This window comes from Neophocaena asiaeorientalis, unplaced genomic scaffold (assembly GCF_003031525.2).
Source record: "Neophocaena asiaeorientalis asiaeorientalis breed wild unplaced genomic scaffold, Neophocaena_asiaeorientalis_V1.1 scaffold534, whole genome shotgun sequence".
Classification (NCBI taxonomy): domain Eukaryota; kingdom Metazoa; phylum Chordata; class Mammalia; order Artiodactyla; family Phocoenidae; genus Neophocaena; species Neophocaena asiaeorientalis.
In genome coordinates, this window is record NW_020172826.1 from 940,935 (window position 1) to 957,805 (window position 16,871).

General features: G+C 38.2%; 1 protein-coding gene and 1 non-coding gene across 2 annotated transcripts in view; both read right to left on the reverse strand.

Moving 5' to 3' along the window:
- Window positions 1–5,639: 5,639 nt before the first annotated feature.
- LOC112397701 (small nucleolar RNA SNORA70) lies at window positions 5,640–5,774 on the reverse strand. Its single transcript, XR_003002855.1, has one exon. It is a non-coding gene; the product is annotated as a small nucleolar RNA SNORA70 (small nucleolar RNA).
- A 2,541-nt stretch (window positions 5,775–8,315) lies between these two features.
- The window catches only part of COL25A1 (collagen type XXV alpha 1 chain), a 466,880-nt gene continuing 458,324 nt past the window's right edge, over window positions 8,316–16,871 (reverse strand). Inside the window, exons 37-38 of the mRNA XM_024741942.1 lie at window positions 12,469–13,493; window positions 8,316–12,234 (exon numbers count right to left, since the gene is read on the reverse strand). Coding sequence (XP_024597710.1) covers window positions 13,491–13,493 — 3 coding nt within the window. The 3' untranslated portion in view covers window positions 8,316–12,234; window positions 12,469–13,490. The remainder of the gene's footprint in view (window positions 12,235–12,468; window positions 13,494–16,871) is intronic.

Sequence of the window (16,871 nt, forward strand, 5' to 3'; positions counted from 1 at the left end):
CAAAGAGTAGCCCCTGCTCACTGCAACTAGAGAAAGCCCGTGTGCAGCAACGAAGACCCAACACAGCCAAAAATAAATAAATTTAAATGAATAAAAAAGACTTCCTGCTACCAATGCAGGGGGCCCAGGTTCGATCCCTGGTCAGGGAACTAGATCCCACATGCATGCCGCAACTAAGAGTTCACATACTATAACTAAGGAGCCCGCCTGCCGCAACTAAGACCCAGAGCAACCAAATAAATAAGTTAATTAAAAAATGGTTTAAATATACTAAATGTTACGTAAATATAAAATGATATTATTGCTGTTTACTGTCACTAGTCACATGTGGAATCATGGCATCTCAGAGAGGGAAGAAATGGTAGAGGCACCAAGTACCTCCCAGAGGGCAGAGGGGTGGAGCTGTAACGCGGTAACTGTCCTGCATTAAGATCCTCGCGTCGTCACTTATTTCTGGATAACCAGTGATCCAAGTTCTCTGAGTCTCAGCTTTTTTATTTGTAAAAGAGAAAGGGAGATAGAATAGTCTAGGAAACTCCACAGTTATTCAACACCGTATGGCTAGGATATTTGATATTTTGTTCATATACCCATCATTTCAGCCACAGGTGGAGTAAACAACTCTTTCTTCCACAGTCTATGTCAGTGTGCCTATTGGCTCAATCTGCGACTTGATATACAGGCTCAATATAAACGTAGCTCACCTGCTTTTCTTATTCTCATATTCCAACCTCCCCTTCCATTTGCAAGTACAAACTCATAATTTAACCAGAAAAACTGTTTCTGGTTGACTGCCTATTATGTGCTCTGCTGAAACACATTTCCCACATGGGACGTTATTACTCTTGGATTTTGCCATTGCCTTGAATGATGGATTTGAGTCGACACTCAAATCAAGTTCCTATTCAAGCAAAGAAGTGAATCGTAGTACATTTTAGAGCGGAGATGTGAGAGGGGATTGAGGACAGCAATGAAGATGAAAAAGAGGAATGGAAAGGCGTGCCAAAGAGTGAGGTGTTACCGACGAGGACATCTTTGAATACAGTCACTCCTTGGAGCAGCTCCTGTGGTAGGAATGTTGACTGAACAATAAGACACAAGGCACACGGACTGCCTGCCTGCCTGGGCTCTGGCAGTGTTGATTTAGATCAAATAATGCTCTAGAGCAGCATTTTCCAAGCTGTGTTCTCTGGAGACTGTATCCTTTATCTTTTTCATGGACATTCCAGTACATATTCTTTTTTTAAAAAATTTTATTTATTTATTTTTGGCTGCATTGGGTCTTCATTGCTGTGTGTGTGCTTTCTGTAGTTGCGGAGAGCAGGGGCTGCTCTTTGTTGCCGTGTGTGGGCTTCTCGTTGCGGTGGCTTCTCTTGTGGAGCACGGGCTCTAGGCACGCGGGCTTCAGTAGTTGTGGTGCACGGGCTCAGTAGTTGTGGCGCACGGGCTTAGTTGCTCCGCATGTGGGATCTTCCCGGACCAGGGATAGAACCTGTGTCCCCTGCAGTGGCAGACGGATTCTTAACCACTGTGCCACCAGGGAAGCCCATGTTCTTATATTTAGTGATTTTATTTGTGGAATACCCATTATTATTTCATAGGACATTGTTTTCTAGAGAACACTACTTGGTCCAAAAGAAATGAGGAATAGCTCCCCCAAGTCGTTTTTCCTTTTGCTATTTGATGTTGATATTGATTTGATATTGATGTTGCAAGAGGCAGAAAAGAACGTGCCTATAAAATTATGTTACCATGTCTGAGTCAATGAAACAGTCATGCGATTTTTAACAAGAATTATAAGCTCACTCTTGCATATTTTCATGCACGGTTGCTCATATTATCCTTGGATGGTTTGTTCTGTATCCCTTTGGGTTATTGCTTTCACTCACTTATTTATTCAACAAATATTTAATGAGTGCCAACCCTTTGCCAGGCATTGTGCTGGACATTCAGGACTTAAGAGCAAACAACACAGACATCCCTCTCTGTGGAGCAGTCCCGTGAAAAAGTGCTGTGGGAAATGATATCCAAGATGTAAAGGGAGCACAGAGGTAGCAATGTCTAAATTGAGACATGAGGGATAGGTAGGAGTTAGGGAGGTAAAGTGGGGTTTTAGGTGAAGAAGGGGTGAGAAAGTGACAGACTGGGGCTCTGCCCATGACAGAGAAGACCCTGTTAAAGAACTGAAAAACAAGGGCAGGTTGTCTAGATAAAGTGCAGGGGACAGACTGATGAGAGGCTGGGCCAGAGAACTAGCTATGGACTGAGTAAGAAGGAGCTTGTAAACCAAAATGAGAAATTTGAAATTTATCCTGAGAGAACTGAAGAGCTTCAGTGTAAAAAGTTTTAAGAAGGGAAAGATCATTCTGGCTACAATGGAGGGCAAAACCAACTTTGTGAGAGCTGTTACTATAGTGATGCAGTCAAGAGATACAAGTTACCTGGCCTCAGATTGTCACCATGGAAATGCCATGAGGATGGTAAGTCTAATCTATATTGAGCCAGTAGAATTAGCTGGTCATAGACAGTGATTGAGCATGACGAGGTAGAGGGTTGAGTATCATGGGGAAGTTTTGTCTTTGCCAGCTGCGTGAGTGGTGATACGATTCTCTGAGATATAGGGCACGGGAGGGAGAACAGGGTTGGGGGACAGAGGGCAAGTTTAGTTCCGCACACGCTGAGCTGGAGGTTCCTGCTGTACACCCAAAATTATGTAGTTGCAACAAAAACTGAAGTTTGGAGATCTGGAAATATTGGTGGCAACTTAATTCATAGGACTCTAGGCGGTCACTGTGGAGACCATCTAATTTGGTTGTGTGGTAGGGGCAGAGCTTAATGGCGGACTGAGGAATGCATGGGAGGTGAAGAAGTGGGTGTGGTCAGTATATAACTAGTTTCCTGGAAGCTCGTCTTTGAAGGCAAGGTAGGAAAGAGAGGAGGCAGCAGCTGAAGGGGTACCCAGCATTGAGGAAAATCTTGCATGAAAACGAAAGGTATGCAAATATTTTAAAATTCCTTTAGGGCATAGTCTGAAGAAAAGAAGTTGACATAACAGAACAAGATCCCCAGAAGCCTGGGGTGAAAGTATGGCATTTGGGCAGAGGTTAGACTTAAGGGGGAAGAGCGACATCATTTTCTATTGTACTAGAAGGGAAAGAAGAAATCAAGGATGTAGATGCGGGCCCATTTTCAGTCTTGGTTGGAGGGATTCGAGGGAATCTGTTCTGTGGATTTCTTTCCTTCTCTGAATGCAAGATCAGCTACTGAGAGTGAGAGAGGTGAAGAGGAAAGGAGAGTGGAAAAAGTTTGACATCTTAGCTAAGGAAACACAGAAAGATTTTTGGTTGTTGGGAGTTGATAAATGCACAGGCGAATCTGAAGACTCTGAATTTATGGCGGGACCAATCTGTACCATTATGCGAGTTTCTCCTGTGATGCTGGGTGGACTAGACGAGGTAAAGATGCAGAGAAGGTGGACAGATGGACTATTATAGTATTTGGCTTTTTCCAAATGGACAAATGGAAGAACAATGGGATAACAGACTTATTGGCATTGGTGTAGATGAGAATTTGAACCGTGTAACCTAAGTTGGAGAGGGGAGGAAGTGGAGTTGTGTGGGACCTGATAGGAAAGAGGCTAAGAGAGCAAAGGGAATGGAAACCATTATAAGGTTCAAGAACAAGTATAGTGGGAGTTATTGGGTGTGAAGTTCTGGCAAAATAAGGAGAGGGCTCAGAATGAGATGTTTCAATGTATTATTCCAGAGTTGGAGCAGTTCCAGGGGTTGACAAAATCAGTGTGTGAGGGGAGTGGGTGGTAGAATTGGAGGGCGCAAAAAGTCACTAGAAACGAGGTCTGAGAAGGTAACGTACTAAGGTGTTGTTTGCATTGCCCATGTTGATGTTTAAGTCACCTGTGATGGCAGCACTTAGGGTGAAGAAAATCGCCATAAGCCAAAGGCCAAAGTCTTCAGTGAATGAAGGAGAATGACTGGGAGGCCAGGAGATGATTTCTGAGGAAGGGAAAAGTGTGGTAATAACCAAATAATATGAGCCTCAAAGAAGTAGGGCTTTGTAGAATACGGGTGGAGAATTAATCGTCTGGAACCAGCAATGGAGGGGCAATATGCATGCTCAACTTTCTCCCCATCCTTAAGGTATGTGAGGGCTGTTGGAGAATTAGCAGTTTCCACTTGAGAGAGTTGTCCAAGGGTGAGCTCAGAGTTTTAATTAACAGTGATGATGAAAGAAAATTCCCCAGAGAGATTCACAATAAAAAGGAAGGTTGCCATCAGTATATGAATGCCACAAACATTCCATTAAGATAGACTAGATCAGCAGTGGTTCTCCAAGAGTGGACCCTGGACCAAATGCATTATCACCAATGAGGAGGTTGTTAGAAATATAAATTCTCAAGTCCTACCCCAGACCTACTGGACCAGAAACTCAGGGGATGGGGCCCGGCAATGTGTTTTTTTTCAGAAACTCCAGTTGATTCTGATGAACGAAGGAGTTTGAGAATTCCTGGACTTTATCTAGCTTCCTAATATAAAGGGACAATGAAAAGCTAGGAAACATACATTGAGAGAAAGATTTTCAGTAGGTAAATATTTGATGTTTAAATGGATGACAGCACCATGCAGAGTGAGCAAAGGTGCAGAAAGTCCCAAACAAAATCATGCTTTTCAGTTGTCTTTGGCCTGAACCTCCCATCACGATGTGTTTTTTGCTGTTTGACCCTATTCTCCATAGGGGTAGCTCAAATTCTCTCTACTTTCTATAAACTTTTAATCCTCTCTGGCCACCCTATTTCATATAAAACATATTCTTAATTTAGATTTGAAAGAGGTCGTAACACATTTTCCTTTAAGAATTACCTAGAATGTTAGGAACTAGCTGTGTGGGTTGCTTTATCCATTATGTAGATTAACAAAATTGGTACTCCAAGTGGGTTTTGCTGTTGTTGTAACTTTTGTCACTCATTTATTCATTTAAAAATATTTACTGGGAACCTATGAATTGAGTTCATCCTTGGTTCACCATCTGGTAGAGGAGGTAGATAAACATACAATTATCAACAACTGGATAAGTGGTTTAGCAGTGACACGTAAAAGCAATTATTGGAGCATAGAAGACAGAGAATCTAAACTTGGCAGGAAATAGTGTTTAGGAAGTTGACACATGGGTTAGGTCTTGAAAGAGCAAGAATGCTTTTTTTTTTGGACAGAAAAGTAGGATTTATGGGTGGGTGTGAGTAAGGAGGGGACAGCGCCAAGGCTCTCGCGAGTGCAGGGCCCGCCATTGGTCCAGGGGCCACGACTAGGGACGTATTTGATCCCACAGCCATCCGGGATGAACCGCTTTTCTGCCACCATGTTTTCAAATTCATCCGCATTAAACTTAGTAAATCCCCACTTCTTGGAGATGCCGATCTTCTGACGGCCAGGGAACTTGAACTTGGCCCTGCCGAGGGCCTCAATCACATGCTCCTTTATTCAAAGTTTGGTACGGATGAACGTTATGACTTGGCCTGTGTGGACCCTGGCCACTGTGCCCTGGGGCTTTCCAAAGGCACCGCACATACCTGTCTGGAGCCTAGACTGGGGACAGCATGACAATCGTGAAGGCCCACTGGAAAGGACTCTCTCCAAGGTCCCTCAGGGCAACCCGCACAGGCCACAAGCTGCACGCACTACTGAGGAGGCTGCTGTTCACAGCCATTGCACACCAGGCCCCCACGAGGAAAAGAGCACCTTCGGCTTAACTGGCTGCAAAAAAAGAGAGCAAGAATTCTTTAGATGAATGGTGGGGATGGGGATGGAGACTGTTTCAGGCCTAGGAAACAGCCAAAGGGATCCTCAAATAGTTTAACATGGGAAAACCTTTGGGTGAGGGTTGCTGACCAGCAAGCAATGATGCTACAAAGCTAGACAGAGTGGGATCACAAAGGCCTTTGTACTTTATACCCAAATAAGTATCTGCATGATAATGGGGGACTGCGGAGGACTGTAAGCAGGGGAATGGCGTGGTTAATTTCCCTGAAGAACTGTTTTCAGTGAAGTTGGTTTTGGCCCATGCACTTGGCTTATAATGAGGAACATTATGAAAAGCTGCTGTAATGTTCATTGTAGGAGTGCCCTAAACGGAGCAGTGGGCAGTGCCCACTCTAAGAAATCTCACATAACACTTCTTATCAATCAGCTTTGATTCTTTTGAGGAAGTAGTATGTTTCACTTTATGGATGACGTAAACATGTAAACTTATTTCTTTTTTTGTTATGGACACCGAAAAGCTGAGAGCCATACAATTTTAAGTCTTACATCTTTTCAATACAGCTTTCTTTGTGACCTTGAAATTTGTTTAAATATGGCTTTCTTGGTTATTTTTAAATGTATTTAATTTCTTTATAAGTGTTTGTTTAATGTGCCTCAAATGCTATATGAAATGAAATGAAATGGGAGGATAAATTCATAAATAAATAAGACACGGCCATATTTGCTTTCTCTGACTCATCAGAGTCATATCGGGTACAAGGTGGAGGCGAGGTGGTTATTAGAGGCAGGGAGGCCAGCTCAGAGGCTCTTCTAAAAGTCTGAGAGAGAGCCGGGGGGGTGCCTAGGCTGAGGCAGTGGCAATGGATGAGGAGAAGGGAGGTGGATCTCCGAGATATTTAGGAGGTAGAATTGAAGGGATTTGGTAATTAGATGCCGTACGTATGAAGGAATGGGTGGGTGATGAGAGGCAGGTGGTGTCCTGAATGATTCTGACTTTTCTATCATGTTTGCTTGAATGCAAGGTGGGGGATGGTATGTTCACTGTCATATGGAAGTTTGTAAGAGAACCAGGTGTAAAGATGATGAGCTACCTGTGGACATATAGATAGATGTGCCTGTAACAGTTGGTCTGGAAGGTAGAAGAAAATCTGCAATGCAGATAGCAACTTGGTCTTTGTGGGAGTGAATGAGTTTTCCTGGAGAAAAAGTGTGATGGAGAAGAGCAAAAGCAAAAGAAACATGTAGGTCAGAGTCCTGAGGATTATCATTTAATGGTCAGGTAGAGGAGAAAGAGCTGGCAAAGGAAAATGAGAAAGAAAAGTAGAAGATACACTGTTGGTGGGAATGTAGATTGGTGCAACCATCATGGAAAACAATACGGAGGTTCTTCAAAAAACTAAAAATAGAGTTGCCATATGGTCCAGCAATCCCACTCCTGGGCATATATCCAGACAAAACTATAATTCGAAAAGATACATGCATCCCTATATTCATAGCAGCACTATTCACAATAGCCAAGACATGAAAACAACCTAAAAGTCTATCCACAGATGAATGGATAAAGAAGATGTGGTACATATATACAATAGAATACCACTCAGCCATAAAAAAGAATGAAATGATGCCATTTGCAGCAACATGGACGGACCTAGAGATGATCATACTAAGTGAAGTAAGTCAGAAAAAGACAAATACCATATGATATCACTTATATGTAGAATCTAAAATATGACACAAATGAACATATATCTATGAAACAGAAACAGACTCACAGACATAGAGAACAGACTTGTGATTGCCAAGAGGGAGGTGGGTGGGGAGGGGAAGGACTCGGAGTTTGGGATGAGCAGATGCAAACTATTATATAGAGAATAGATAAACAACAAGGTCCTGCTGTATAGCACAGGATACTCAATATCCTGTGATAAACCGTAATGGAAAAGACTATGAAAAATATATACGTGTATAACTGAATCACCTTGCTGTACAGCAGAAGTTAACACAACGTTGTAAATCAACTATACTTCAATAAAAGTAAAAAAAAAAAGAAAAGAAAAGTAGGAGAAAACAAGAGTGAAGGGACATGGGAGCTAAAGGAGTGTTTAAGAGGGTTGCACGCATCTAATGTTATTGGTAAAGGCAAAAACGATGAGGGCTGAAAAGTGTGCTCTTTTGGTTAGGACCTAAAAATAATTGATGACCTCAGTGGGGCATTTTGTCATTCATTAGTCAATACATTGACATGATTACTATGTAGCACATTCTAATCACATGATGATGACTGATTTGATGTGGTGCAGATAAGAGTCAACTGAGCACAAGGAATTTTAATTCACCAAGATAGGGAATTCTGGAAGAAAAGTGAATTCGGAGGAGAGGTTCAGTATAGTTCTTACTATCTAATAAACAGAAAGAACTAGTCTTTTTTAGAAAATCACTAGAGCTAGGCACTAAGTTGAACGGCAGTGTTGCAATATTGAGGAAAAGTAGACTAAAATTCTTTACGGACTGTGTTTAAATCAGAGAAAATAGACCAAGGTGTTCATGAACATCAATAAAGCTTTATAACAATACAATTCATTACCATTGTTTGGATTAATATTGTAATAATTACACAATTTTTACATTATGAAAATAAGTCATAAATAGTGTAAAAATAATTCTGAAGATCAACTTCTCACAAACTAGGAACCCTGAAAACAAGTTAAAAAAGCAAATAAAAACAAATTAGAAACTGAACACAATTATCTCCAGGCTGCATATCAAAAAACCACATGCGTCTTTTGACTCAGTAATCTCAGCTGGAGAAATTACAATGAAGTGAAATAAGAAATCAAACAGGGAGAATTCAATCTTTCAATTATTTACACTATTGAGAAAAACAGGTTTGTGCCATATTTACAGCAATAAGACACAACACATTCTTAGAATAATCAATTACATGAGACTGGCCCACAAAACATTAAGAAAAATATGCAGTGTAAGGCTTGCCAAAATATTTTTTTTGCATTTTTCTCTTACTTTGTATTCATGTGATTTTTTGGCAATATAAAAATAGCTGCACATAGAGATGAACTTTAAAATGTAAAAAATACAAAAAAAATATAATATTTTCTAAAGGAAAATCAGATACATACATCTTTTAAAAATGTTATTAAATTGCATGAAACATTTACAACAGTATAAAGAATATTCACATAAATGTCAATAATATGTAAGACATTCTTTTGTGAATCCAATTTATTAATATTTCTGAGATATGTGAGAATATCCACTGCATTTTGAGAAATGTTGGTACATTGTTATCAATAAATCAAACGTAATAGGTCAGGTTGAAAAAGTCTTATTCCCAGAGCGACAGTTCTGTCAATAAGCAGCATAGGGAAACTTATGCATTTAAATACATTTAAAAAATCAGAAATGCCATTAAAATGTTTCAGTATTGAATTAGCAAAAACAAACTCCACTAAAAATTTAAGTTGGAAGGGTATCTCTGCTATGGTATATAGTAAATCCAGCTGATATGAAGCTATTTCAACAAAAATGGGGAAAAGTAGGGACTGAAGGTCTTTATACTCTAAAATAACTTAGCAGAATCATAATTGGTCAAGTATGTTAATTCCACTAGGAATGAATTGTTTTAACAGCCAGAATCACATGTGACTGTTCTAAATCATTATTTTTGAGAATATAAGATTACGCTGTTATGGACTTGACTTTCTAGAGATAGCAAGGTTTTTGTTTTGGCAGAAATTAGAAAAGTTCATTTTTGGTAATGTTAATTATTAATATTACTTGATTATCAAGAAATAGAGAAAAACAAGATTTTAAATATCAATATCTGCAGGTTCCTAAGATCATTTATTAGAAGATATGAAAACATCACCGACCTTAAGAAGCATAGCTTATTTCTGGGCAAGATTATATATAGTGGCCAAAAAAAAAGATGAAAAGTGGTGTTAACTTTTTATGCTATAATAGTAACGTTAAAAATAAAACTTTGGAAAATTAAGCATGTTTTCTAAGTGATAAAAATATAATACCAGTTAATTTTTCCACAGATACTGACATGCTGATTTGACCATTTCTAAACTAGTAGAGAGGTGTATATATATAATATATATTAGACAAAGGACATATAGAATGAACTACTGGATGCATAAGAGTTCTTACTATTCCATCAGAACACCACGCACAGGATTCAAGAACAGACTTTTGTTTTTGGTAGAAATTCAAGATATTCTCATGTTTCCTATGAAATCAAATAAGAAAGAAAAACCTTTCAAGACTGCTTTTCATAATGAAAATGAAAACTAGAAGGAAAATTTTGGCATATTTATGGGTCAGGTACTCTGTGAATGTGTGCAGACTTGTCTAATGTCGGTTTTGTCATGCTTAATCAAATTCTATAAGCTAAAAGATGAGAGTAAAAGTTGATAAAGGCATATGGTATATGAAATGAACATGAAATAAAAGGATCCACAATCCAAGTACACACATATCATCTATAGGTACACTGCTTTTGTTTTCTTTTACATTAAGAAAGACTGGTCATTGAACCATAATTATAGTAAATCCATAAACTTGAAAAATAAAATCACACACTAACAGTTTAGGAATGCTATTAAACAGAGAAATGAAATTATCCATAGTAGAGTTGCATTGTCCATAAAGAAAAAGAAAAGAAATACATTAGCACCAACATAAACGGAAAACAATGTTAAAGCTAAAACACATACCAGTTTGGCATCCTTAAAAGATGCTTATCAGAAATGGAACCCGATCTTGACTTATTTCAAATGTCTTTCATGTATTTTTTCTTAATCTTCTATCCAATAATAGAAATTAAAAGAAAGCAAACTTAAAGAAAAATATGTAGCTGCCAACACATATATCGGCAGACACATTCATTAGTTCATTAGGCAATTATTTGAGGATTCTCTATATTGGTAAAAAAAATGGATGATTTAAAATATTTTAGTAACAAAAGTTGAAGATTATGCATGTTGGCTAAGACCTAGCAGTTCCATGGAACAAAGAGGAGGACCATGGTCCTTTTGTTTTCCCCAAGGAAATGTATTGAAAGTTTACAGCTTCCTTTAATCATGGAATAAAAGGCAATATTGTCAAATCAGTTATAGAGTAAAACCTCAATATACACATAGGACAGAACAGTATTCTTAAAGGGCTGTGTTTAAAAAATACATATATTTTTTGTACGTGAAATGTTTCTCTTTTGATGTTAAGGTATTCTCTTTTGAAGCTGTGCAACTTTTAAATAGTGATCCATCTTAATTCCTCTTTCTACTAGAGGAGTAGAAAGAAAGATAGATAGGAAGAAATATAGCCACCAGATTTTTCTCAAGACACTACTGTTTGTTTTCCTGAAGAGACTGTGGTTTTACTCGCTTTAGTTCGTTTTTCCAAAGCATTTAAGACAAATTGTTTCAGACACTGAATAAAATATCTTATCCTAACCAGATCATACAAGAGATGGGTAGAAAATGCCCTCTGTTGTTTTAAAAATGCTAAACTGGTTTCAGAGTATGGAATGTTACTAGAGATATTACCAATTTGATTGATAGATTAGTTCAAACATCTTTCCATTCTTGAAAACGTAATGGAAACAAAAAGAAGGCATTTTGTATAACTGAGCATTTGGTTATATATTATGAAAGAGATCATAAGGATCTTGGGATCCTTGTCTTATAATCGTATGTTAACTGTTGTCACCATAAGTCAATGATGAGATAATTTCCCCTCTGCTGGTGAAAACCTATATATGAAACCAGAAAATTTCCCACAAAATGGCATGAAATGAGAAATTATATTGTCCAACGGGCTGAAAGAGTGACTACTCCTCATTGATGACGTTTCTCCTAATGTAACCCTTCCACTTAGAACAAGTCATTTCAAAACATGCTATCAACTCTTTACCGTGCAAAGAAATGCTCAGTCTCATACAGTTAGGTAACTTTTGAGCAAGTAGTTGAAAAATACTCTTTATGGCAACTATATTTCACAGCTTTCTGAGATCTCAGATTTGGTCTGTGCATAAGACAAACATTGAGAAATGTAAAAAAGATAAAGAAATCTAAATATAGACACAACTTAGAACTAAATAGAACTACAAGAAATAGAAATGAGTTAATACGATCAAATGTGACCAAATCTTGACTTTATCTTAACTGATAATCACTATATATGTTATATTCATCATACAAAAAAAAGTCAAAAAGTACTGAAAAATTGTTTAACTTTGATGCTTTACAATGACTGAACTGAAAATGGAGCTTCTGTTATATTCTCTGCAATTATTCAGAACAGGAGAGAAGTTAGCAAATGGTCAACTTGACTGTTGGTACCAACTTACTAGGATTTGAAGACTTTCCTTTAAAAAATTGTTCAAAATAAATGTGACAAAAGCTGGAAAACAAATCTTTCCTGAATATTCCTGGGACTAAAAGAGAAAAGAAAAAATATTAAAAAGAATGGAAAATATCTTTCTGTTTCTAGAAGTTTGTAGAAAACGTTTAACATGGGTTGGATCTTGGAAGGAAGGGAAGCTCTCATCAGCTTCAGTAGAGATTGTAGGATGAGCTCTCCTACATCCTCAGGAAAGGTTATTTCGGCCAACCCCTTCTTGGGACGTGTTGTATCTTCAGCAACCCGAGTTTTGGTGAGATGCACACACCTTTTGCCCTCAGGAACAGGGGCTGTCATTCCAAGAATCTCCTGCCCAAAAGAAGTACAGTATGCTTCTGTCATTTTCCATGAGCACCCATGTTAACACTTGCTGGAATTCAGTTTATTTTTTTAAAAAAAGTCCTCTATTCTGGGTGCCTGCCTTTGTAAACCTCTTTCTTACTTGGTCACATGAGAGACACAGCGCAGGAGGCTGAACCAATCCTTTCTCTTCGTCTTCACTGCCAAGGGCAGCCCAAGGAAAACTAGTGTCAGCAACCAGCTCAGCCCCTGGACATTTCAACCAAAGAGGCCACGTGAGCCCACAATAGTGGAAGCTGAAGATCTGCAGTTGGGACCGCAACTCCTTTCAAAATACAAGACCATTTGTGTGTGTATGCTCTCCGCCACCTTGTCACTTTTTGGCAATGAGCCACGGTGTAACCCCCTTGAGATGACAAAAGAAATAAAAGTTCAGATGTGCTCAAAGGACTCATAATGCAGCATGCTAGCATCTGAGTTTGCACAGCAAGCAGGCTTGGCACACCATCATGCTTTTTTAGTCAGTTTCAATGGGTGGTGTGGCCATGAATAGCAAAGGTGAGTAGGGATGTGACGATAAACTCTAAAATCAGTCAGTATAGTACATTTTCATAGCTTCGAGTTCATATTTGGTCACAATTTCATGTAAACTATCTCGTGGCACTTTTTGTCCATGCAGTTAACAAGCCCAGAGTAAGAAAATAGCAAGAACAATCAATCTCTATCACTATGTCCATATAAATACATATCTTCACATGAGATAAAGAGATACTGATCTATATTTTTTGCAGGCTTCTCACTGGTTTCACATATTGCCCAATTTCAGATGTAAGGGAAGAAAAAAATGGATATGTGTACTACTGCAAACAGGAAGAAGCAGCTATATGTAAACATATCTCAGACTTGTAAAATCTGCAATCCAATTTTCAACTATAAATATAAAAAGTGGACCATTATATACACAACTTCATGCTCGGATGGTTAGATTCATCACTGCAGAAAAACAAACAACAAAAAAGACAAATGTATAGAATTAGTAGTTTAGGATAAAAATTCCAAATTAACATTTATTTTAAGAAAACTGGTAGAACCCTGAATAGAGGGTTTTTTTTTAAATCAATGAGCCAATTGATATGTCCTATACAGTACTTTTCTAAAAGTCATCAAAATTTTTATCCTAGGCTCAACCCACATTTTGTTTTGCCACTGAGAAGTCTGTGGGAAGTGTTTGTCTCAGTAAGTATTCTGGGAAAGCAGAAAATTAAGATTTTATCACAGACGTGTCCTAATTAAAAACATGTCCCATATATGGCTTATATAATCGTCTCCAAGCATTAAAACACAACTGTGGAAAATGTTGAGGGTTCTGACCTCAGTGGCATTGTTCACTTCATCAATGCCCAACCATAACACTCTACTCTCTTTGGGTTCTGGTTTCCCCTTTCCTTTATCTGGTCCTGCCCTGCTGTGAAGGGCGTGCAGGGCAGACCTCTCTGCTGTCAGGTCTTCAAGCTGTGTTACAGGTTCTGTTGTGATCTAAGGATCTGGAAATGTCTGGTTCCTTGTCTTCAGCAGCCATAATTACTAAGGTCTTCCTAGAACTGAAGTTAAGTCTGAGAGAACAGAGGAACAATGGTCTTTGAGGTATAACTTATAGAGCAGATGTTGGTGACAATCTTTACTTTGACTCAAAGAAAAATCAGTGAGAAAAGTAGAATGTCCAGAGAAGGAGAATGATAAAGATCTCTTCGTCTCCCCACCACAATGGTGACTCGTCCTCAGAGTCATATTTCAGTTCAATAACTAAAAATATTTGCTTTTCTCTCTCCAGTAGAAATAGATGCTATATTAAGTGTGCTTAAGAGGCTGGGTACTTTCTGATCTTTAGAAATGAAGTTCACTCAATGTTACACACGTCATGCCAAGGCCAGAGAATGTGTCTACAGGAAATATTCCTTTCTCCAAACTCCCACTTATCTCAAATTTCAAACAGATGCATTTTTTTGACAAACCAATGTTTTGTAAATAATCTCCAGAATTTTAAAGATTCTTTTTTTCCCCAGACTTTAAAACTTAATTTAAAAAACCTGTCACCGTACTTTAGGAAGATTCTGTTGCAAACCTGTCAGCCCTATCTGGAGAAATGAAATTTCATGAAACATTAAAAAATATGAAGGCCATATGTATTTTTCCTATTAAATAGTCTTTAATCTCTGGATCAGGACAGATGATAACTTTAATAGCTTGTAAGTATTTTCTTAACCATAAATTCTGCCATTTACTCACTGTACAAATTACGATGTGAATTAGTATATCTTTATTCTTCGAAATTTAGAAAACTGAACTATATCTAGAAAGAAAAGTAATTTGAACAAAGATCAAATAGTTTTACATGAAGAAACTATTATTGAGAGTAGTATGACTAACAGGACTTGTTCACAGTGATTTCTACTGTGGCTATAATCTGAATTTTCAGTTAAACATTTACCACTGGGCTCTAAAGACTACTAAACGTAATGTTTAAAAAAGTGGTCCACTAAAACAGGACTGAGTAATCTACTGGCTTTCTTTTAAAAATATCATTTAAAAATTAATTTGATTTGACCAACAATGTATTTGAGATAGCTGAGTTGACCACGTAAGAGATTATATTCAATAGAACATTTCATTTTTCTAATTGTTTCTTTCTTCTTTTTTGGGGGGAGGGGGTGTTGGGGGAGGATAATCACTACTGTTTGCATTTGATTGTGTTGGGGAGTGTGGTGAGCGATGCTGAAGCTTTATCATTGAGTTATGATTCTTTTTCTTTACCATTTAAAAAAATTTTATTGAAGTATAGTTGATTTACAACGTTGTGCATTAGTCTTTATATAAAAAGAGGCTGGATTTAAGACAGCCTTAATCTTATGTAGGGCATAGTGTATATTCTGCGGAAAAATAAGTACTTAAAAGGGAAATTTCTGATTGAGCTACTCATATTAGCTCATATTACTAGGTTTGGCCATTTTATGAACCAAAAAGATGATGAATCCTTTGCTCGCTGCCCTTATTTTTATGCCTTCACAAAAAAGGAAGTGATTTAGAAGTGGCCAAAAATGATGTGAACCCAAGTGCTGAGTAGTGTCAGAGGGTGGATAAGGCAAGCCTTTCACATCTCTCTCCATGTAAAGTGTGCCAACGACTGGATTAAAAAATCATTATAATATTAGATTACAGGGCAAAGGTTAAGGAGCAAATGGTAATTCCAGCTCAAGAAGGTATTAAAAATTCTGAGAACAGGGGTTGTGACGGTAAAAGGATAGTTTTCTCAGGTGAAGAATATGATGACAGCCTCATCTTCCCAAGAACCACTTGACCTCAGCTGTGATGGAGCTAATGATCTGACAGGCTGAAAGTGGAGTATGGGAAGCTACTAAATAAATGACGCTACTGGGAGAGAAGGATTCTCTTTCCCTCACCAAGCGGGGTGAAAGTAGTTAAGCAAGAGAGTGAGTTCCACAGGATCTCCTCACAAACGGAGTTGATGAGATGAGAGGAAAATAAGTCTCTCCTCATCTCTTTGCAATCCTACATAGTTTTGCTGTAGGTTTGCCAACGAAGCAAAGCCTACCAAAAATGACCAAAGAAGCCACAGGTGTTGGAGAAAAAAATTTCAAAATGATGAAGGAGTATGTATATTTCCCTCTGGCTCATTTTCACATCAGTACAATTCCTTTGACCTTAGGTAGCATATGCACAGTCCTTTATAATTAGGCGAACACCGTTACTGTGTAAAGGTTGGGTATTCTCTGAAAGGCACAGCACATACAGATCTCTTCCCTCCTTAAAGTTCTGCCATTGCTTTCCATTGTCTACTTCTAGTTCTGTTACATACTAGCTCTGTGTCCTTGGAAGTTACTTAACTTCTCTGAATTTTACTTTCCTCATTGGCATCATTCACGACAATAATACACTATAGGGTTATTACGAGGATTAAATAAAGTGATGTCACCTATATGAAAGGGCTTATCACACAGCCTTTGTACAAGAAGGTTCTCTATGAAGAATAATCTCCCTTCTCTGCTGAATACATACACAGTGACTATGGGTGGCCACATGTAGAGGCTAGAGCAAACTGATATCATCAGGGACACCAATGTAAATATAACCAGATTCTCCTAAATAAATCAAGACATCATCGAAGAAAAGAAAATTATGCTTACATTTTCTGCTTTCTCAGCTTTGTGACTAATATTGACAGGGTTCTACCATGTATTTGCATATTTGCCTAAGTAACTGAGTATAAACAGAAAAAGAATCACAATTAAGAATAATTTTAAACAGTAGGAGGAAAAGGAGTTTGAGACAAGCAAACCATTGTCAAGATGCACT